Genomic DNA, 23169 nt, shown 5'->3' with positions numbered 1-23169 from the left:
TCACCCTTGGTTTAAAAAATGGGATTTTCCGGGTTTTTTCCATGGGAGAGGGAATTGGCAAGTTCTTGAGCATCCTCAATAGTCATAAATTTTGAGAAGTTTTTGCAGGTGTGAATAAGAAAGAGAAGATGAGATAAGAGAAAAAGGAAAAAAAAAAAAAAAAAGGTAAAACAAATTTGGGAAAAAAAACTTCAGATTAACGTGCCCCGCGTGCACATGCATGCTGTGGGTACACGACCATGGCATGATTTTTTTTCTTGGTGGGTCCACAAGTCTAATAAAAATCAATGCTTTGCAGTAAAATTATTCACGCTCTCTCTCCTTCATATATCCTTAAAAATCTGCAAAAACCTTACAAAGTATACTATTGTAGATCCCCTTATTGGTGGTATGTATTTTTTTCTTCTTCTCTCTTTCCCTCTTGGCGGGACAAAAGGACAAAAACCCAACTTAAATGTCCCGAAGGGGTGGTTGAGTGAGTATGCATGATTTTTATACCAGGAAGGTAACGAGTTTGATTCTTATCAACATTCTCTTGGTAAACTCATTGCATAGTGGTGTGTCTTTATAGCGCAATTTATCTCTTTTGTGTGATTTAAAAACTATTGTATATGAATGAGGTTTATTTCGTGCCCACAATAAGTGGCCAACTGGCCCTTGTTTCTCCAGAATTTCTAAAATTTGGAGCAAGCTCTGTTTCTTTCTGCATTTGTTTTAGGCCCTTTATTCTTTATCGGATGCAATTCTATGAATAAGATAGTGAATGGCCTATACCATTCATTTTGTTGTCATCTTCCACTGCCAAGCATGAGCATTGGTCTTTTTCCAGCATGTGCCAAGTATGAAGAGTGGAATATAACTCAATAATAAGTTATTCTTCGATTTAGACACATACCCTTTTTTTTAAAGCCTCTTTTTTCATTTCTAAAATTTTTGAATTGGACAAATTTACCCTTCAATAATATATAGATTTATTATTATGAACATATAGTGTTCAGTAATTATAAACATAGAACCGTGTCCACCTTACATCATAATGCTTCTAGTCTTATATAGAGTTAGGTAGGTGAGATATTAGGCTAACTACAGCCAATGAAACATTTTACTTGATCAATTGACCTAGTTCATTCATTTGCATCTCAAAGTAAAGATTCTTTAATTCCTTCAATTAACTTCAATGACAATAAACTTAAACAATGAAAATGTCAAAAGAACCAAAAGAATCTTTCTAAAACTATTTTCTTATACTGTTTTTTACAAGTGTAAGTGGCTGCAAAAACTATGACTGCATTCTAATCTGTGTGGAGAAACTGTTCATACACAGTTCCCTTCAGTTTCTCCCGGACTTCGTCCCAATTCTCGACTTGATTTGATAGTGTCCCGCTGTGTATCCTAACCTGAAGGCTGGTGAGGTTTCGAATTGGCAGCCCGAGAAACTCTTGAACATCTGTAAGTTTCTGCAGAAAAAAAAAAACAGTCGAGCGATGTTACAATGCAGTACACATATATAGTGCAAGTATTAATTGAATGTTCTCGAGGAGGCTTACAGTGCGGTTGCTGACAATATCTTCGTAGTAAAAGACAATGTGTCTCGTGTTCTTGAAGTAATCGAGAGCCGTGGCAGAATTTCTCAGCGTGCTCCTCAGATTGGGTATGAGTAACGACATATTTACAGTCGGTTTGTATTTGGCTAGTACTTGAGCCTGTAAGCAAGAAATGACTAACATAGTAAGTGCTACTGACTCTGTTACAATGCAGTATTTGTTCATTACTACTTAAAAAAAAAAAACATAGTAAGTGCTAAGATCGTAAAACCAACAGATATGTGTATAGCGAGATTGAAGAAAGAGAGACCTCGTGTGCAGAATGAACGTGGGATTTATGCGTTCCATTTAGCAGTTTAGCATCCTTGTCGTAAGTATTGGCGAGGAGAGATATCAACCTGCGAAGGGGATTCCTTCGCAAAAGAAATATTGTGGACACGCCTCTTCTCTTGAAGTAGTCCACAATCTCCTCGTGGTGTACCATTATTCCCTTCAAGTCGACACAACATTTAGTCTAGTGAGAGAACATATGGGTTTATAAGGTCATGAGTTAGACTAGCTAATTGATTGCCAGTACTATAGTTCCATTCATTCACTAAAGCTTAGAAGACAGATTTAAGGATTATCTTAGTATTATGTATATATATATAGGTGTGCAAGATCGAGAACGAAATGAAGTGACTAGTCACCTGATTAAGCATCCATTTGAAGCCAACAGCAGCTAAGCATTCATTCTTTGAGGAACTCGTCAAAACATCGAGATTGTAAACTGTATCGAGCGTCTTTATGATCATCGAAGCATTACTCCTCCTTGCCCTGACATTGAAGATTTCGCCATTGGAGCTCACATTTATGTGGCTATTCAACAATGTCTCGAACCACCCACTCCCTGATCTCTGCATAGACAAGATGGCGAAAAACCGAACAGGATTGCAAACACATTCCTCCCTGCAAACGAATCGCGCAATCAATCTAAATCATCCATCTCCACCCAAATGAACACACAAACTTAAGTTACCTGCTAAAAGTCTGAGGTTTGGGGAAATGCAGCAAAGGAATCTCCCATTTTTCGACATTTCTAGGAGTGGAACACAATGGATCAACCAGGTATCTTACAGAATCTGGGCTGCCAAAATTAGCTGTTTGTCTCATGCAAATAGAAAAAATGTACACTCCACACACCACTGCAAAAAGCAACACCACTGTTCTTAACACCAGGGGAGATTTCTTAGGTGCCTTTGTCTGAAATATGTCCTAAACCAAAAAAAAAAAAAAAAAAACATGATTTCCCTGAGTTCATAACTACTAAAAACAACATTCTTAATTTCACAGAAACAAATAAATCTTTCATAAAAATCAAATCAGTGGTGGAGAAACAAGAAAGTTAACCTGAGACTTCCATCTAAAACTCTCCATATAATGTCAGGACAAGAAAAGAAACACAATTGCTGTCTGGGTTTTAGCTATAATCATGTCTTATAAACAGTTAGAGAAAGAAGGAGAAATAAATGGTCTCTGGAAAAAGTCTTCCACCCAGACCAAGAAAATTTCTCCTTTTTTTTTTTTTTTCTTCCCCTAGATTAATATATGCAAAAACCAAACAACAATTAGTCAAACAAAGCTATCCTATCCTTTCCCATGACTACATATGTCAACTCCTGCCGGCTCAACAGAAAAATATAAGAACATCATTAATAACATCAAATCAAAATTTTTTTTTTTCTTAAAAATCAAAACCCAATCTACCTTGAAGAAGACAAATATCTCTGCCATGTTTGAAGAAAAATGGGAAGGGATAATAGCATGGGCATTTGTGGTTCCTGTATTGAGTGAGTGCTGGGTTCCTCTGATAAAGATGGGGAGGAAAAGTTTGAAGCTTTTCCTCGCTAAGATCGAAATCTTGTAGTTTGTTAATGATGGACTGTCTTTAATTAATGGCATTTCCTGTTTTGTATTATTAACCAGCGCGCCAACCCCTGCCAACATTGAATTTTTTACGTAGGACTGAATCGGTGATTCCTACGTTATTTTGTTGAATTAGTTCTTCAAGAATGACATTTGTGTACGGGAGAATCTTTTTGTACAAAATATTGTTTTAAGGCTGTTTGGTTGTTCACTCTTGATATCGATCTGAAATATAAAAAAAAAAAAGTATTTCCTACTTTTCACGTTTGTTTACTCATCTTTAAATATTAAAATGGGAATCAAATCACCTTTCAATCACTTTCAGTAATTTTTTGAAAGGATCACTTTCAGTAATTAATTAATCATGTTTTACTTTGTAATTGTATTAGCAGTTGTGCATTCAAAAAAAAAAAAAAGTATTAGCAGTTGTTTTACTGAAAAATATTACACCTATTCTTGAGTTTCACTTTTTCTCACTAAATTTTGATGTTGACATTTTTCTTTGAGATCCATAGAATGAACATAACTAATCATTCATTGTCACACCAGAAAGTAAAGGTGGGAGAACCAGAAATAGGGAGTATATATAATGGAACTCTCATGTTCAAAGCTATTGAATTTTTTTCGTTATTATACAGAATCTTGTTACAATTTAATTTAAGAATTAATGATCATTTTAGTCCATCGACTATGCCGTAATTATCAAATTGGTCATTGACTATCAATTTTGACCTATTAAATCAACTATTGATTTCGTAACCGATTTTATTCTCCGTAATTACCAAATTGGTCATCGGCCAGTTTGATGGATGACCAAATCGATTATGAAATCAAAAATTAAGGATTTAATTGGCTAAAATTGATTGTCGAGAATCAATTTGATAATTATGACATAATCGAGGGACAAGAACGATCATTAAATCTTAATTTAATTAACTCGTGATTAAGTTAGGCTTTCTCATATATTTAGTTAGGTATGTATTTTTATAACATACAAAAATAAATTAAAATTTTGTATATAACGCAATACCAAATACTCTCTAAGATATAGGATAAGTAATATTTTACCCTTTGTCAATACTCAATAGGGTTGTAAAGCAAGGATGATGAATTTGGGTCACACCAAACGAGGTGTAATTTTGTGTGAGTCGCGAGGGATTTTAATATAGACCAATTTAACATTATTAGACTAATAAATTCACTATTGTTTTGAGAAATAAAATAATAATTGATCCGTCGGTGGATGTTATCATGTTGATATACCATTTATTATTTTTGTTTTTGTGTATTTTAATTTTTTTTTTCTGATATGACAGTGATTACTATTTGATGATGTATATTGGTTAAATTTCGCTTCATATGTAATAACTCGTAAATACAACATACTTAACTAAGAGCAAAAGAGAATATTGATAGAAATTGAACTCAACGTTCTGATACGAGAATCATACACTACTCACTCAGTCACTTCTTTCTGGGGCAAAAACACGGAATTAGTATTAAATTCGTACAATATGATCATTTAAATTTTTTTTTTTTTTTTTGAAAGTTATTGGCTCTATTACATTGTAGTATCTGTTCATATACTTTCTCAACCTACTGAAACACAAAGAACCAATAACGCCTCCATTGAGGCTCGAACTTATAATCTTCCAAATAGAAGTCCAACCCGGGTACCATTAGACCACATAGTCCTGGCATATGATCATTTAAAATAATTCGTCAATAATGTAATCTTTGTCAAAACTTAAAGCTAGAAGAAAAATGGCCTAAGATGACGACATGACCTTATCCGACAACTACTTGGTTTGACTTTAAACGTGATTTAGGAAGCCTACTTGCCTTTAATGGATCATGAATATGCATATCTGACGATGCCCACATGTCCGCCACAATTTCTTTTCTTTTCTACCAAAATATGAATATAAAAAGAAAAAGGAAAAAGGGTCCAATAAGACCTCAACATTACTCAAGAAATTAATTAAGTCTTTAAACTTTCAAATGTTATAATTAAACCATTAAACATATTATTTTAGAGTATTAAGGCCCAAAAAGACCTATAATTACAGATCACTAGGATTCCGGCGAACCACCAACGAGATTCCAACCATATTCCGACAAAAAACACTGGCCCAAAAATCAGTTAGTGACCTATAATTATAGGTCACTAGAGTTCTGGCGAACCACCAACGAGATTCCAACCATATTCCGACAAAAAACACCGGCGAAACGGTTGCGGTGTCGTTTGATTGCCTTCTCCTGACGATACTAGCGATCATTTCACCGGTATTTTTTGCCAGAATGGTCGAAATCTTGCCGGATGTGCGTCGGAACCCTATTGACCTGTAATTATAGGTCACCAATCGATTTTTAGACATCAATGCTCTAAAATAATATGTTTAAGGACTTAATTGCAACATTTGAAAATTTGATGGTCTAATTGAATGTTTAGGGGCCTATTTGACCATTTTCCGAAAGAAAAATATACCATATAAAAAATATAAGTGCATATTTTTGACCCGAGGGAATCCATCTCGCAAATATTAGAATACTAACCATTCTGGGCTATGTTTCATTGCGCCATGTCTTCATCAAGTGAGATTTACATATCAACAAGCGAAAAGGATGCACATTTTAAGTATGATTTCAGGATAATCAAACTAAAGCAGAAAGCTTTCATTGTCTAATAGATAGTAAAAACAGCTATAATCAATCTGATATGAAGAATCGAAGATCCAAAACCGAAAGGGGGAAAAACACTTAATGCCGGTATTGGAGGTAAGGTAAATAAGCATGCTGCAAACTCACCATCCAAAGCTATAAGTGCACTCTTCGGGCTGGAACTGCCCGTTTTACAGGAAGACGATTAACCGGACTATCTGCCCCATAAACCGGAATGCCTTGGGTATATCCCGCAAACATTTGTTTTTCTCCTTTCTAGACCAGTGCTGTGTTAACATAACATAACAATTCAAGTAAATAACTGTCGGGGAACAAATACTGCATTGTAACAGAGTCAGTAGTACTATTAGAAAAAAAAAAGCGCCTTCAAAGTCGAACATTCATAAGAATAATATTTACCTCACTGAGCATGTTGAGCTTCTCCCTTACACCCTGCAGCTGCTTCTCGGGGTCTCCTTCCCACGTGTAGACCTCCAATACTCTTCCTTCTAAGAGCTTTTCAGAAACCTTATAATCGCAAACAGGAGAACGAGATAAGAGACGGGACTTCATGACATCCGGCTCAAGTACAGTTATGAAGAAAGTATATAATCATTAAACGCACAATGGAAAGATAGTCTCCAGTATTTTACTCAGCCAATTGATGAAAACCGCCTTATAATACACACCGTATGAAACATTCATTAGTGCACTACAGGGGAAATCTTTCGTGAAATCTTTTGTTATAAATCATCTCCAAATTAATTTTTCTGAAAGGTGAAAAGAGTAGTTTAGGATTGTGTTTATATGATCTATCAAGCAACCGGAGGCCAGGAGGGAACTAAAGTAGGCTTAGTCACTAAACAAAGCATCTCGAGATTTATTTTCTAACGAATGAAATAAAAAAACAGATCTAATTAGTGAGCTATAAATCAAGAAAAAGATTGAACCTTTTTAGCTATAACTTGACCTCCAGCTATATGGGAGAAGTATATGTTGTAGAAGTGGCAGAGAAACAATGGGGGATTAGTCTCCGCGAGCTCCTCGAGATACTTAGAGTAATCAACACCAGGACTGCTAGGTTCTGGAATAACATTACCCTGTTGGCTAAACCATTCTAAATCTTTGGAAATGCAATCTGCTCGTTCTAATCCCGTCTTTCTGAAGTAAGCATCTGTTCCACACAATAGCAGGATATATCAAGTTCAGCTTAAGCATTAAATCAGTTAAAGTGATGAAACATAACAAACCATTAACCATTAAAAACCCAATCTTGAGATTTCATTCCTCTTTTCAGTGATTTGAATGGAAATTGGGGGCAACCTAGCCAAATTGGTCAGACAGTTTAATTGGTAACTACAAGGTTACAAGTTCCACCATTGTGAGAGCGGCCTATTAGCTCAATTCGTGTTGTCGACCTGATGACCACAAGGTTACAAGTTAGACTTTAGTGGGAACGGCCTATTAGCTCAATTCGTCAGGTTGTTGACTTGATAACCACAAAATTACAAGTTCGACTATAGTGGGAGCGGCCTATTAGCTCAATTCGTGTTGTTGACCTGATAACCACAAGGGGAGTGGCCTATTAGCTCAATTAATGTTGTTGACCTCATAACCACAAGGTTACAAGTTCAACTTTAGTGGGAGCGGCCTATTAGCTCAATTCGTCACGTTGTTGACCTGATAACAACAAGGTTACAAGTTCGACTTCGGTGGGAACCGCCTATTAGCTCAATTCGTTAGTTGACCTGATAACCATGAGGTTACAAGTTCGACTTTAATGGGAGCCCGCATATTGGCCTTCTTAGTCAACTAAGGCGGCTATTGGCTTTTTTGATTTGGGTTATCCGGCACACTCGGATAGTAGTTGCGGGTTAAAGATATGAAACAATTAGCAAAAACACAGAAAAAATGTAGCAAAATCCGAAGAATACATACAAGAAACATCGCTGGATTCATCAACAATGCGTTCAATTGTGCCGAACACAAGCTTAGTATCCACAAGGTACTTCAAGAATCCTTCCGTACTAGGCTGCCAAGACTTTCCATTTCCATCCTCATCATCTTCATCCACTGAAACCGACCCTTCACTGTCACTGACCTCACCTTCCTCCATTGCTTCTTCACTGCCACTCTCTTCCGATTCTTCTTTGTCACTCTCACCTATCGGCTTACTCTTTGACGGTTTGCCGCTGTTGCGGAGTTTCATCGTCACAAACCTCATCTCTTCAGTGATACCCTTGATCTCGCCAGGGTATTGCTTTCTGTACCTCCTTCTTTTCTGTTTCAACGGCGGCAAACTCCCCGTCGCCGCCGCCGCCGCAGAAAATGACGCCGACCCATTTCCGCTTTCGTCGTCTTCTTCTTCTTCTTCTTCTTCACCGCTGTACTCATCGTCTTCGGTTTCTGACTGTGAAAGTGTTGCTGAGGAAAAGTTGGAGCTTGAACAATGGAGGACTGAAAGGGGTCTGTTGGTTCTGAGAATTATTTTCTTGATAGTTGGGATAATTGGGAGTGAAAGACTATCGTTGGGAGTGAAAATTTGGAAATTTGAAGATTTTATCGGCGTGGGGTTTGCTCCTATTACCGCAGCACAAGAGTAGCAAGCCATTGTTGCTAATCCTATTCTTCTCCCATGCTCGAGCGTCGATTATTTGTAGAAGATAAACCCTCATGTTAAACTAGGAATTAGTAAGAAACTGGGGGTCTTGGCTGCAAACTTGAAATTACTTCTTAATTTATGTGCCAGAATAAATTTCACTCTCATGTAATAATTCACAAAGTACATATGATGAATAAATCGTACTAAAATGATTTTGTGTGAGACCAAACTCGTGAAATTCTAACAAGAGAAATATATTTCACCAATTATTAAAATTGAGAACAAAAGTAAATTACTCCCTCGTCTTATTGTACTAAAATATGTTTGTATAATTTGTCTAACCAATAATTTGGGGGTGGTTGAATGAAAAGGAATTCATCCACCTTCAACGAAAGGTCAAAAGTTTAATTATTGACTTTGGGTATAGAACAATCAATCTTCAGGTCAGTTGTTTCACGCCAAATAATATAAATAATCTCCTAATTGAATGGTACACACCTCTATTGAGTGAGACAGTTGACTGAAGATTTAAGATTGTTTCACAGCTAAAGCCGGAATAAGATGAACATTTCAATGTAACTTGATGAATCCAGCAGTCTTGCGCCACTTCCAAGAATCAGACGGAGATTTGGGCGGAGGTGGAAGCAACAAAGCCCGCCGGCGGCAAAGACCAAACGGCCATCCTTCGCACTGAGTAAACTGCAGAATGTTGGAGCCCGGCCTCCAGAAATCTGGGAAATCGATCCTGCTCAAGCTCGAACACCGGGAAAAGCTCGTCTTGGCCGACACAAATGCCTCCATGCTGCCGCTAGTAGAGCTTGAGGAGTGAGAGAAATGGCTGCCAACAGACACAAACTCCTCTCTTTCTTCACCATTATTTCCCTGCAGCTTCTGTTGCATTATTGCCTTTGCAGGGATGAACAAATCTCCGGCAGCGGGGGAGAAATCGCAGCAGAAATTCTCCGAGCTGGTAAGGCTCATCTTCTGCCTCAATTTTGATTCCAGGTATTTGCTTATAACTGCCGAGACAAATTCCTGCAATAAATGGTGAAAAGAAAATCTCAGAAAACCAAGGAGATTAGCGCAGTTTTCTTGGGTGTGAATGAGCTAGCAATATACTTCATCTTCATCGTAATCACTGGTTAGAGCTTCTTCTTCTTCTTCTTCTGTTTCCAGTCTGGAAGTAGAGAACTTGCAGCATAAACCATGGCAGTTAGCAAATGCATCCTTCAAAGTCGAGGAAAGGCATTTGCTGCATCTCTTGGAAGGATTTGGTGAGCTTTCATCACGATAGCAGGCCATTTTTTGGGTGAGAGATGATGGTTGGAGAGCTTGTTGGTAAACTTAGCTTGCAGGTGAAACTACCCTACAGCACTAAATACTTGGAGTGCAAACTTTACTATGCTAAAAAGTATTCTATTGGAAATCCTGCATGAATATGCCCTTTTATCTTGCCCACAAAAGACAAATTAATCACCATTACTATATAAATTTTCAACACTACACATCTCAGCTCGAAAAAGATAATGAATAAATAAATCATGGTTACTCAGTAATCCATTAGGTGAGAGGAACAATACTAGTGTCCACCACAATGGATGTAAATCATGTAACTCCCACATTGGCATTGTGAAGTTGTTTGAGTTCGATCATGTGGTCTTACTCATAACCTATCACTCATGAACCAACTGAGCTGTCTGTGCGGACAAAAAGTAAAATTTTCTAGCCAGACCCCCACACCCTGGTCCGACAGGATAGTGAATGGATAAATCACCGTGACTCAGCAATCCATTACAAGCCATTAAGTGGGAGGAACCATGCTTGTTGCCCACAAGAACCCCACCACATTGAGTGTAATTCTCATACTACGATTGTTAGGGTTTGATCATATGTCATTGCCAGCAATTTACCGACCAGGAACCAGATGAGCTATCTGACAGACAAATGTCCATTTATATCTTCCTATGACCTTGCAATTACATTAACAACCCGCATACAGATTGCCCTTATTTGTCGGGTTCGAATTTTTTCCAATATTTTTTTGGGTGAAGAAAACTTCAGAAAAGCAAATGAAACTAATTAAATAGACCAGAGCTTATTCTGGTAGGTGTTGAGAGACAGATAGCTCATGAATTCAGTCACAAATGGGGTGGGTGGTGAGCTAACTTTTGAGTTTATGAGCCAACCTACAGGATAAAGTTAGGTACTGCACTCATAATAATAATGTGAGCAAGAAAAAACCACCAGACAGAGATGATGCAAGCTAGCCATGACTGTAGAGAATATAACATTTCCAGGAGTTGAAGTAACTGCACTTTTCTTCCTGTCAAATGAAGACATCATTCCAAAAGTGGAGAATAGTAAAACCGTATTGTTACTCATACTTAACCTTTGTATTTCTCGAGTGAGTTAATACCAGTTTTGATCATTCGATCAATCTATGAAGTTGTGAAAAAATGGTCAGACCCAATACAATGATCTATCCACCATACAGCAAAGAAGAGACAAAGAAAGTTCTCAGAAGCTGCAATGGGGAAAAATTGAATGTCTGGTTAACAAGATACAGACTGATTTTTACCACTCCACACAGCTATAAAGCAGCTTTCTTCAAGGATCAAGGTTGCGTTATCTTCTTCTGTTAGCGAGTAGCTTATACACTTACAACTCCAGACATCCATGGAACGACTAATGGTGCATTCGGATTGACATTTCTAAAAGATTCAGAATACCGCGCCTTAAAATTCAATCTGGGATTCTCTGACTGCATTTTTGGAAAACACCAAAAAAGAAGACAAAGAAGAACAACTTTATCTCATACTGATTGTCCTTAGATTATGAGCATCGAGAAATATCATAAATTATTAGAGTAAAGTCTGACTTACAGATTTCAGCCAGCATTCCTGATGTTTATGTTGATAAATATCAGGGGAATAACATCCCGTTTCAGATGGGCAGTAAACCCATATATTGCACTTTTTCTCGCCTGGTTTTGCATGCTTAGCTTGATCCAAACAAGCCATACAACAGTCATATGCAGATTCTTTAAGGTGGGTTAGGCCCCATCTGACTGCATCGCCATCATAATCTGTATGAAGCTCTGCGTGACATTCAGGAGGAAGTTTTTTGCCAGCAATCATTTCACTTTCTGGGGAAAAAAGAAGTCGATCTTAGTGAGAATAGAAGTCTTTGAAATATCCCAGTTTTACTAGATCCTTTCCATTTCACAAACTCTAGACCATATAAATATGGAATGAATGTACAATAAAGACTGAAATCACATGTTTAATTGATGAGATATTCAATTTGAAAGTTCTTTCTCTTTCAGTTTCTTTGTTTTCAAGTGCTTATATTTCTCTGGTTTGATCAAAAGATGCGTTGAGAAAGTCACTGAAACTGAAAGGGAAGTAATCACCAAATTCCGCTCCATCAGGTTTGTCATCATGTTCCTTATTAATGACCTCAACTGGTATATGGAGACCAATTTCCTCAGACAGCTCAAACCAATCAATCTCCAAAGCTCTTGCTAATGCAACTGCAAACAAAGTTCTCTGAAATATTAAGCGCCTTAGAACAATTCCACACGATACATGCGCAACAAACCAGATCATGTAAAAGGTATATGTTATATTTCTCAGAAATAAATGCAAAATAGACAGCAAAAGTGAAGGAGGGCTGAAGAGGATATACCAGCTTCCTCTGGTGCAATACTCGAATTTGATTTATTCCCATGTATAACTTTATTGGCTTCTTCTACTTTTGCCTTGCGCCAGTTTTCAACTGCCTCTGCTTATTCAATAAACCTTCAATGAAGCTAACCATATAACCATATATTATAAATAAAATGCAGAAAAAACACCCACAATTCGATTTCCTCTTTCGAGTAGTATAATTGCATGATGCTGCCCAGTAGTCACTCAAGCAAAAGATTTAGCTAGCATAGAGAGTTCCTTGCATATGCATTATGGTTAAATTTTTATAGAGCCATTAGTTACATCATTTCATCTTCTACTGCTATCTACAACTGTCCTGCACCTCTCAACTTTGCACTAGCCACGTGCACTACCATGCCATAACAATATACCATTACTAGGCTCAAGTCAAGAACTGGTCACTATTGGTTTGGTAACCACAAGGTTCCACGTTCAATTCCTTGAGGGAGCAGCCTATTGACCTTCTTGGTTTGAGTCGGTCAGCCATGGGCAACCTAAGCTGGTTTACCTCATTGTCGTCATCTGTCTGCTAGTGTCAAAATGCGGGATTTACCCAGTGTAACCCTCGAGTAGTGGGTGCAAGTTTTCCTCGTCATCCAAGATTAAAAAAGATTTGATCGAACGGTATAGGAAACAATAACAAAGATCAACCCAAGTTACTCAAGCAAAAGATGATGCACTCACCTCTCTGCAAGGTTGCATTTACAACACCTTTCAAGCCTCTCAAAGTTGCTATAATCTCATCTGCTATCTTCTGTTTCATGGGATGTGGTGCTCCCACTACCTTTTCTTCCACTAAAAGCTTCTGCTTTATTTGTGTTACCTTCAGAAAAATAGAATGTGCTTCTCACCCATTAGCACTGAAAGCATAAGATAATTCACATCAATCCAAATCTATTAGTAATAGCATATCACAGCATTTGTAGCATTCCCTATACAAATATGCTAACAAAGACCATATTCAAAGGGGACATACCAGCTTAACAAGCTCTGTAGGTTCTGATCCTTTTCGTATTCGAATAGAGTCTGCCATTGTCCTAATCTGATCTGGGCTATATCTAAAATCTGCAAACAAAATACCATATATAAACCACCATTCTACTGCTCAAAAAAGCAAACTTTTTAGGGTAACCCAAATAAGTTGGTAAGGTTATTAACTTGATAATCACAATATTAATAGTTGGACTCTTAGCAGAAGTAACCTATTGGCCTTCTTGAATCTTGAGTTCTTGGTATGAGCCGACTATGGGCAACGAGTTGGTAATTGCAAGATTAATAGTTCATTAGTTCGACTCCTATTAGAAACAACCTATTAACCTTCATGGTTTGAGCCACCTCGAATAGTGGTTGTGAGTTTCATGGTTACTCAAAAAACAAAACAATAAAAAAAAAAAACAAAAAACAAAAAACAAAAAACAAAAAAAAACAAAAACAAAAAAAAAAAAAACAAACAAACAAACAAACAAACTTTCCAATTTGGGTCTACATAAAAACCAAAATCAACAGACGGGCAATCCAAAAATGGCAGAATCATATACACAGACTTACCCCTCTGGTTATCGTTATACATGTACAGAGAAGTGAAGAGAGAGTGAAGCACAAAGAAAGCAACCACGGTGTTGATGGAGCAGACAGTGATTGTTGCCCACTTGTACGAACACCATTTCCCTCTTCTCCCGCTGCGGTAACCCCCGCCCAACCACTCTCCACCTCTCGTCATCTCCCTCAGAAAAAATCAATAAAATTCGTGAACATTTCAGTGGTTTCTCCCTCAACTCTGCTCCCCCTCCGTCCCATAATCTCTCATTATAATATGGAGTATCTCTGTACGTGCCCTGTAGAAGAAGCAAAGACTGCAACTTGCAAGAACGAAGAAATAAAGAGAGTGTTTTATCGAGATTCTGCAAATTTTTGGGAATTGTGGACTAGGGATCCGAGAGATCGGTAGCATCAATGTCACGTCTTCTTCTTTGGGCTGATGACTGATTAGACAATAAAGTGGGTAGAATAGTTGTTAATAATATAATAACGGTTTCTTTGTTGTTCTTTATCTGTACATGAACAGAGAATCTGCAAACCAGGAAAAAAAAAAAGGTGAAATGACAGAGTGTGTAGAATGTAGGAGTTGAGCTTACTCAAAAATGGGGTTAACGCCCACGTTCTTGTGAAATGTGTTTGAGTTTCTGCGATTTGCAGCTGAAGCACTAGAGAGGAGGGTTAACCTTGTTGGATCTAGTCATCACAAATTCTCAACTTTAGGAGCTTCAATGTTGGATTTAAGCATTTGTTACTTGATAGAGGAAGTGAGAAACTGAGCGCCCTTTCTCGGTTCGGCATGTTTGCAGGTTGCCTTCCGCTCACAGCCTCACCTGAATATCCATTGCGCAATTAGAATAACTCACATTAAGCCCGCTCGGGCAATTTAATTAGTACTAGTTGGTAAATTTTGGACAATAAATAGAATCACACCTAAAATGAGGTGAAAGTTACAGTTAATAAGATAATATACGTAGTATTAAATTAGCTTGGTCGGCGTGAGTGACGGTAAACTCTTGTCTATAGATTCTTTACAATTGTTATGTGAGTAAATGCCTAAAATGGTCCCTCAACTATAGCTAAATTCACAAATTGGTCATTGACTTTTAATTTCAACCAATTGAGTCCTTAACTTTGCAATTTTAACACAATTTGGTCCTTTGTCTATTTGACCGTTTGTTGACTGCGCTTTTTTACGATATATATGTAATTTCATGGTCCATCATCGGTTTTTAAGGTTCCGGTTGCATTTCTAGACCGAACTGTTACATTTGAATCCATTGTTGGCGCTGCACCCCATGCCGGAGAGATTATAGCTTTTGATAGATAGATCGCCGAAGTCCCTGGAGTGGCTCTTCGAGAAAGCCGTAACTCCAAGCGATGTAGGCAAGCTGAACCGGCTCGGGATCCCCAAGCAGAAAGCAGAGAAGCACTTCCCCCCTCCGAAACGACGTTGTCACCTCCAAGAGCGTTCTCTAAGCTGAACCGGCTCGTGATCCCCAAGCAGCAAGCGGAGAAGCACTTCCCCCTCCGAAACAACGATGTCACCTCCAAGAGCGTTCTCTTGAGCTTTGCACGTGAAACTACATATATATCCTCAAAGATCGCGGTCAACAATGAGTCAAATAGATGGAGGACCAAATCGTGTCAAAATTGCAAAGTTAAGGACTTAATTGGTTGAAATTGAAAGTCGATGATCAATTTGTGAATTTAGTTATAGTCGATGGACCATTTTGGGTATTTACTCTTGTTATGTTGTAGAATCGTGTTCATCTTGCAAGAAAGTTGGACACGGTTCCAATACAACGCCCTTTTGGCAATTTTAGAGTAACGGTGTCACTAGTGTCACCGTTTTCATCCACCAATCAATTTTTTTTTTTTAATTGTCAAAACAACTCAGCGAGACGTTGTGAATATAGAGTTTAAAAATTATGAACATAGAGTTCTGTAATTGTAGATATAGAGTTCAATAATTGCGAATATGGAGTTAAAAAATTATGAATATAAAGTTCTATAATTATGAACACAGACTTCTAGAGTTAAAAATTTATGAACATAAAGTTCTATAACTATGAACATAGAGTTATGTAATTGTGAATATAAAGCATATTAGAATATCAGATGAATTTTCATGTACTACTAATTTTGGCAAATTATGCTGTGCATCCGTGTGCACCATGCATGGTGCATACAGATGCAAAAATGACGTCGTTTTGACTAAAAACGCGCGTCCCACTTTAAAAAATAATAATTCAATTTCGATTCCTAGCAACAACATTATGTTGTGCATAATTTGAACTATATATCCAGAATCAATGAACTAAAAATCCAGAATCTATGAACTAAAAATTCAGAATGAATGAACTAAAAATTCATAATGAATGAACTAAATATCCATAATGAATGAACTAAATATCCAGCATGAATGAAAAAAATCAATTTCGATTTTCATCTAAGGGTGTGTTTGGAAACCTGGAAAATGAGTTTTGGAAATCATTTTCCAAGTTTCTAGTGTTTGGATGTGCCTGGAAAATCAAGTCAACGGAAATCATTTTTCGTTGACTTTGGAAAATAGGCTTGTTTTGGAGGAAAATGACTTCCCCTTTTTTTTGGGGAGAAGTCATTTTTCAACTTTTACACCAACATCACACCACCACCAACATCATCAACACCATACCACCATCACCACCACTATTGCCGCCGCCACCACCACTATACCCCCGCCACCATCACACCACCACCACAACCACCACCAACACCGCAACCACTACCACCACCACCACCATACCACCGCCACCATTGCCGCCGCCACCACCACCACATACCACCGCCACCACACCACCACCTTCTCACCACCACCGCCGCCACCACCACCACTATACACCGCAACCACCGTCGTCACCACCACCACCACCACCACCGCAACCACGCGACCACTGCCACCACCGTCATACTACCACCACCATCACACCAACACCACTACCGCCGTCGCCGCCACCACCAGCATACTACCGCAACCACCGTCGCCGCTGCCACCACCATACCACCGCAACCACCGCCACCACCATCGCACCGCCGCCGCCACCACCACCACGACCATACCACCGCAACCACCACCATCACCACCACCACCATACCACTGCCACCACCGTCATACCACCACCAATTATTATTATTATTATTATTATTATTATTATTATTATTATTATATAACGAATAAAACCACTACCACTACACCACCACCACCACCATAATATTTTTGAGGGATAAGGGTCAAATAAGCCCTCAAACTATACTGATTAGTGCAATTAGGCCCTTCAACTTCAAAAAGCTTCAATTAGAACCTCAAACTTACAAAAAAAGTGCAAATAGCATTATTTGCAGGTTGTCTTCAAATTAAAGGTCAACTACTTGATGATTGGATTTTTCAAGCTGATGTGGCTTCCACATATTTTTTAAAAATAATATATTATATTAAATTTAATTTTTAATTAATAATAATTATAAATTAAAAATTTTTAAAAAAATCTTCTAAATTTTATTCGTGATTAAACAAATATAACCAAACAAAATTAAAACATTAATCGAAGTAATAGGTATGAATGAAGGGATTAATGATTGGCCCCAGGACTAGGTCCAGAATGCATGATTTCCCCAACACTTTGATCAGGCGTTAATCTGTGTCCTTTTCTACTCGGACTCGGCCCTGCTTTCTTGACGGCGACGAAAGTAATACCAACTGCATTCTGGAATCTCTGATGCTTAGCAGCAGTAAGTGGGCAAGCTTTAATTTATCTGGGTAAAAAAAAAAAACAGCTGAAAAAGAGAATAGAGATGAAGAAGGTAGCGACGGACTGTCTTCTTCCAGTCTTGAAGAAGGTTGCGGCGTCCTTCCCGGTGCGTCGGTGGTGGGCTATGGTGGATCGGCAAGGACGACGAACGACGAATAAAATTTAGAAGATTTTTTTTTTTTTTTTTTTTTAATGATTATTATTATTATTAATTTAAAAATTAAATTTAATATAAAATATTATTTTTTAAAATATGTGGAAGCCACATCAGCGTGCCAAATCAATTTGAAAAATCTAATCATCAAGTAATTGACCTTTAACTTGAAGGCAACTTACAAATAGGTCTAATTGCACTCTTTTTGTAAGTGTGAGGTTCTAATTGGAGCTTTTTGAAGTTGAAGGGTCTAATTGCACAAATCAGTATAGTTTGAGGGCTTATTTGACCCTTATCCATATTTTTGATATATTATTAGTTTTTTTTTTTTTTTGAAAAACTTAGCTATTTTTTATTATATTTAAAATTAATATTATATTATTATATATTATTATACATGTTGTAATATTCTAAATAAAATAATTAAAATGTTTAATTATACAATTCTACTCATTTTTCAGAAAATGAACCAAACACAGAAAAACAGTTTTCCATAATGCAACCAAACACTGGAAAGGAAAATGTTTTCCGGAAAATGACTCATTTTCCAGAAAACATTTTCCAGAAGTCATTTTCCTGCTTTCCAAACGGACCCTAATATCCAGAATCAATGAACTAAAAATTCAGAATTTATGAACTAAAAATCCAGAATGAATGAACAACATAATGCTGTTGAGGGGAATCGAAATTGATTTTTTTTTTAAAAAAAAATGAGACGCGCATTTGTAGTCAAAACGACATCGTTTTTGCATCTGTGTGCACCACGCATGGTACACACGGTGCACAGCATAACGCTCCACTAATTTTGTATTTATTTATTATTTATTTTTAGGATGGACTGGCCCGTTTTGACCACACTCTCAAAAGAAAAAATGAAATACAGATAGATACCGGCCCAGGAAGGCTCATTATGGATATATAAGATTAAAAAAGGCGGGAAAATCACTAGGGCACCATAGCGCATTTCCAGCGAGTGGTGAGTTCGTACAGATTCTTCTGAAATGGCGAAGGAGGGAGATGACTTCGAAGAAGAAGAAGAGTTTGGATTCTCAAGGAACTACTTTATTTCAAAGGAATTGGGCTCTTCTCGTAAAAAATCTGCTCGTAAACTCTCCGACATCAATCTCGTTGATGAAGAGGTTCATCTCTATCTCTCTCTATACATATTGTGTGTGTGTGTGTGAAGTATCTACGTGTGCATAACTGCATATGCATAACACAACTGCATTCATTTTCGGATTTTATTTTTTTATTTTTTCAATGCAGGAATTGAGGGAAGCTGCTGCCAACATTGAGCCTAAACATGAGAAAGAAATTGAGGATTTGATGAAGTCTTATAGGAGTTCATATTCAGAATGGAAATTTGTCTTAAGGTATGCAATTTTTTTATGTGTATCGGTGTATGGTTTACTGATCAGCTTTTGAAATTTTAACTTCAACTTAATTTTGGTTTAGTTTCTTATTTGATGCTAATAATGTGATAGGTGTGGTTTTGGTCTCCTGATGCATGGTTTTGGATCAAAGAAAGCCTTGATTGAAGATTTTGCTTCGAGCACTTTGACAGAGTACTCTGTTGTCGTGATTAATGGCTATCTTCCCTCTATCAATCTTAAACAAGTAATTCCTCTTCTTCTCCCTTTGAATTACTATTATTGTGGAGTATTTTTTAGAATAGTGATGTGGTTTGCATATAATGTCAATATGAAAAGTTGAGTTAAGCAATATCAAACACTGAACAATTTTTAAAACTCATCCAAACTTATCCAAAATTTCTTCACACTGGATGTTCTGCATACATGTCTCCTCAGTCCTTCCAATGATATTTCTTATGATTTAAGGAATTTTAGGTAGCACAGTTATGTAACTTATTCAGCATCCTTAATAATGGATTGATCTATAGGTTGTGATAACCTTAGCTGAGCTTTTATGGGATCAACTGAAAACATTACAAAAGACGACTTCAGGTAGTCAGTCTAAAAATCAACAACCTTTCAACACCCGATCAGTGGACAATCTTCTTGGATTTCTACATGAGCCACATGTTGATGTAAATGATGAGGAGTGCTTTGTTTGCATTGTTGTTCACAATATTGATGGACCTGGGCTGCGCGAGCCAGATAATCAACAGTGTTTTGCAAGAATTGCATCTTGTTCACATGTTCGTATGGTTGCTTCAATTGATAATATCAATGCTCCTCTTTGTAAGTATTATCTGATTTCTTTTTATTGTCATAAAAGGGTTTTTGACCAGGGATTTTTCTGCATTGTTATGAGTTTCATTTGTTTGTTTCCTTAATGTCAAAGGGTCTAGTACAAGCATCCCCTTAATGTGAGTATTTGGAATGAAACCATTTTTTTCAAAACAATTGATACAAAAAATAACAATAAAAATCTGTAGTTGCAACTTTTATCCTCTGGCAGAAAGGAAAGGGTTTCACTTATGGATAAATTTCTTACTGATTATGGTAAAAATCTTTCATGAGTTGGTGCATGTCCTTCAACAATTGGACCATTTTCACTTGTGGAAAGCTGATCTTTGTTTTAAATTCTTGCCATCTTTTGAGAATTGGTAGGAATGATGAAGGGTGAGAAAAGGATGTTTAACAAATTTCTTATTTAGTGCTTGTAACTTGTAAGTGGGGGAAGGGAGATTCAAATTCTTTTTGTCACGGAAGTGGGTTCTTAGCCATGTTTCATTGTTTCCTAACCTCTTGCTGTTATTTTCATATATTCAAGTATGGGACAAGAAGATGGTTCATACACAGTTCAACTGGTACTGGTTACATGTTCCCACCTTTGCACCGTACAAGGTTGAAGGAATGTTTTTCCCTCTAATTCTTGCACATGGCGGTAGCGCTCAGAGTGTGAAGACAGCTTCACTAGTCCTCCAGAGTTTGACACCTAATGCTCAAAATGTATTTAAAGTTCTCGCAGAGCATCAGTTGGCCCATCCTGATGATGAAGGCAAGTAGCTATATCACTTTAAAACCATACCTTTCCACAAGAAATCAAATCTAAAATTTTGCTTGTTTTTTTCTTTTCAGGAATGCCAACCAATAACTTGTACACAATCTGCCGAGAGCGCTTTCTTGTTAGTAGCCAACTTACCTTGAATTCACATTTGACAGAATTCAAGGACCATGAGTTGGTTAAGAGCAAGAGGAGATCTGATGGCCAAGATTGCTTGTACATTCCTCTCGCGAACGACGCAATTGAAAAACTAATAGCAGAGATCAGCCAATAGGTACGTTTACCATGGGCAGAAATACTCTGTGGTGAACTGGGTATACATCAGCAATTAACTTACCCTTTGTAAATCGATGCATCACACAGCCGTAAGCAGTGTTGCAAAAATCATGCCTAGGCGCTAGGCGGTCGGCCTCCTAGGCGCCTGTCTAGGCGCTCTAGGCGGTCCCCAAGCGCCTGGAGGGCGTCTAGCGATTTTTTCAACATTTGCCGTAAGAAGAGGAAAATTCACATTCCCCTTTGTATCAATTATTATATCATCTTATAAGATTATAATATTTTGAATGGGTCTGCATTTCTGTCTATGATGATGTGTGAGGCGTTGAATATTGAAGTTGCGTGCACCTTCATTCCCGTCATTATACCCGTGTGTAATCAGGTAACCAACAACGGATATTGTCCGGCATGGCATCTGTGCTGATCAATTCACCTAATCTACGCATCATCATCGAAGCCGGAACTGGTAACTCTTCTGACAATGCCCATTCCCCTCAACTGTTCTTTTGCTCATTAGTAGTATATCTGTATATCAACTGTTTACCAACAACGGATCTTAGCAGATTTTTGATATACCGATATCCGTCAAATCAAGATCATTAATTATTAATTAATGTTTTATGTCATTTGTAATTTTGTTAAACCATAAATGTTTGTTAACACATTCACACTTTTATTTTACCTGTTAGTGGGGCGTTTTTATTTATTTTTTTACTAATTTTTCACGCGCATTGTGTGAATGAAATAATGTCTAAATGTTTATTTTTAAATAAGTATTTCAAAGTATATTCATGGAAGATTATATATGAGATGTTTATACATAGGTAATTGAATGTTTAATTTGTTTATTTAAATCAATAATTCAAAATATATGAATGTAAGATAATATAAGAAAAATTGATTATAATTGTCATTAAAATAAATGTTTGGTCGCAATATTACCATTTGTCTATGAAAAAAGTTTTACCTCATTAAGCATGTGTGAATTGGAGGATCATCAATTCATCATTGATGAATCTACATTAATTGTCTTGTCCTAATCATATTAAATTTGTCTCACATAGAACATCATAGATATTCGACTCTCATTTAAAGGTATTATTGCGGGTTAGTTCATGAGATGATTGAGATCTACGAGTTAATTTTCTTTGTTTTTCATAAAAAAAAATGTTAGCTCGTGTGTCAAGCTCATGAGTCACGAGGGCCTTTTCTTCAGGCAAAAAAATGTTAGCTCTGTGGAGTTCTTGTCTAGTCTTTTCGTTCGGGGTGTCCCCTCCTATGTACTAAAAATGAAAATAAAATTGCAAAATATATAAATAATATAAAAATAGGGCGTGCTATTTTTTTCGACCAGAATAAGTAAATGATCCACCGATCCACCATGTACAATCAAGTCCTTTTAAAGATAAAATAGAATATTCCAATAATTTCACGCATATCACAGCATGTACGACTTTTTAATTAAATAGAAAAAATGACTGAGGGTCAGTCACGTTTTTCCCTAAATTAGAGATATGGTAAAAAGGTTTTATTTTTATTTAAGAAAAAATTAATATTTTGATCCCTTAATTGTTAATGTAATTTTTAATTTTTAATTTCAATTAATTTAATTTTTGTGTTGTTTAAAAATTTGTCAATTAAATCTTTTAAAGAATTAAATTGACGAGATTTTAAAAATGTGAAAATTATAATTTTAATTTTTGAAAGAGATTAGTTAACAAATTTTTAAATAATTTGATAATCAAATTGCTTGGAATTGAAAATTAAAAATTATCCCATTAACAAATTGAAAAATAATTGAAGGATTAAAATGATAATTAACTCTTTATTTTATTTTTTATGACGGCGGTAATGCTGGATGTGGCACGCCGTTCGTAGCCGAGCTCAGATTTTCCAAAGCCTCATGTTTACATTTCATTTCACAAAATTACAAAGAACCCAAACACGGTCGTAACGCTTCGATCATCATCACAGCTCTGCATAGATATCTGCGACTATTATTGTTATTATTTTAGTATATATA

General features: G+C 36.9%; 5 protein-coding genes across 9 annotated transcripts; 1 reads left to right on the top strand and 4 right to left on the bottom strand.

Moving 5' to 3' along the window:
• Positions 1-1163: 1163 nt before the first annotated feature.
• Positions 1164-3654, bottom strand: LOC109149585 (nodulation protein H-like). 2 transcript variants are annotated; one of them, XM_019297421.1, is made up of 6 exons: positions 3291-3654; positions 2563-2798; positions 2234-2492; positions 1855-2034; positions 1548-1703; positions 1164-1457 (listed from the first exon to the last, which is right to left on the bottom strand). In XM_019297421.1, exons 1-6 carry the CDS (start codon positions 3528-3530, stop codon positions 1293-1295), a joined length of 1236 nt encoding a protein of 411 aa, XP_019152966.1. In that variant the 5' UTR covers positions 3531-3654; the 3' UTR covers positions 1164-1292. The 2 variants fall into 2 exon arrangements, with proteins under 2 accessions (XP_019152966.1, XP_019152967.1); XM_019297422.1 differs by lacking the exon at positions 3291-3654 and adding an exon at positions 2934-3216.
• Positions 3655-5995: 2341 nt separating this feature from the next.
• On the bottom strand, positions 5996-8792 carry LOC109149587 (probable inactive heme oxygenase 2, chloroplastic). Of its 2 annotated transcripts, XM_019297424.1 has the most exons (5): positions 8049-8792; positions 7061-7284; positions 6531-6638; positions 6258-6397; positions 5996-6035 (listed from the first exon to the last, which is right to left on the bottom strand). In XM_019297424.1, the coding sequence occupies exons 1-4, from the start codon at positions 8719-8721 to the stop codon at positions 6302-6304; spliced, it is 1101 nt and encodes a 366-aa protein (XP_019152969.1). In that variant the 5' UTR covers positions 8722-8792; the 3' UTR covers positions 5996-6035; positions 6258-6301. The 2 variants fall into 2 exon arrangements, with proteins under 2 accessions (XP_019152969.1, XP_019152968.1); XM_019297423.1 differs by having other exon boundaries at positions 5996-6397.
• Positions 8793-9215: 423 nt separating this feature from the next.
• Positions 9216-10316, bottom strand: LOC109149590. Its single transcript, XM_019297429.1, has 2 exons — positions 9832-10316; positions 9216-9747 (listed from the first exon to the last, which is right to left on the bottom strand). Exons 1-2 carry the CDS (start codon positions 10012-10014, stop codon positions 9283-9285), a joined length of 648 nt encoding a protein of 215 aa, XP_019152974.1. The 5' UTR covers positions 10015-10316; the 3' UTR covers positions 9216-9282.
• A 767-nt stretch (positions 10317-11083) lies between these two features.
• On the bottom strand, positions 11084-14797 carry LOC109149588. Of its 2 annotated transcripts, XM_019297427.1 has the most exons (9): positions 14558-14797; positions 14245-14404; positions 13971-14197; positions 13399-13487; positions 13107-13245; positions 12400-12495; positions 12125-12244; positions 11595-11857; positions 11084-11473 (listed from the first exon to the last, which is right to left on the bottom strand). In XM_019297427.1, the coding sequence occupies exons 3-9, from the start codon at positions 14140-14142 to the stop codon at positions 11363-11365; spliced, it is 990 nt and encodes a 329-aa protein (XP_019152972.1). In that variant the 5' UTR covers positions 14143-14197; positions 14245-14404; positions 14558-14797; the 3' UTR covers positions 11084-11362. The 2 variants fall into 2 exon arrangements, with proteins under 2 accessions (XP_019152972.1, XP_019152970.1); XM_019297425.1 differs by having other exon boundaries at positions 13971-14404.
• A 4034-nt stretch (positions 14798-18831) lies between these two features.
• LOC109149164 (origin of replication complex subunit 2) lies at positions 18832-21827 on the top strand. Of its 2 annotated transcripts, none has more exons than XR_002048923.1 (7): positions 18832-19042; positions 19170-19276; positions 19388-19520; positions 19804-20104; positions 20640-20867; positions 20948-21245; positions 21372-21454. XR_002048923.1 is itself a non-coding variant. In XM_019296823.1 (7 exons), exons 1-6 carry the CDS (start codon positions 18905-18907, stop codon positions 21145-21147), a joined length of 1107 nt encoding a protein of 368 aa, XP_019152368.1. In that variant the 5' UTR covers positions 18832-18904; the 3' UTR covers positions 21529-21827. The 2 variants fall into 2 exon arrangements, 1 of the variants encoding a protein (XP_019152368.1); XM_019296823.1 differs by lacking the exon at positions 21372-21454 and adding an exon at positions 21529-21827 and having other exon boundaries at positions 20948-21147.
• The last annotated feature ends 1342 nt before the right edge of the window (positions 21828-23169 follow it).

This window comes from Ipomoea nil, unplaced genomic scaffold, assembly GCF_001879475.1.
Source record: "Ipomoea nil cultivar Tokyo-kokei standard unplaced genomic scaffold, Asagao_1.1 scaffold2159, whole genome shotgun sequence".
NCBI classification, from domain to species: Eukaryota; Viridiplantae; Streptophyta; class Magnoliopsida; order Solanales; family Convolvulaceae; genus Ipomoea; species Ipomoea nil.
Note: the sequence above shows the minus strand (reverse complement) of the source record. Positions and strands in the feature narration are given on the sequence as shown.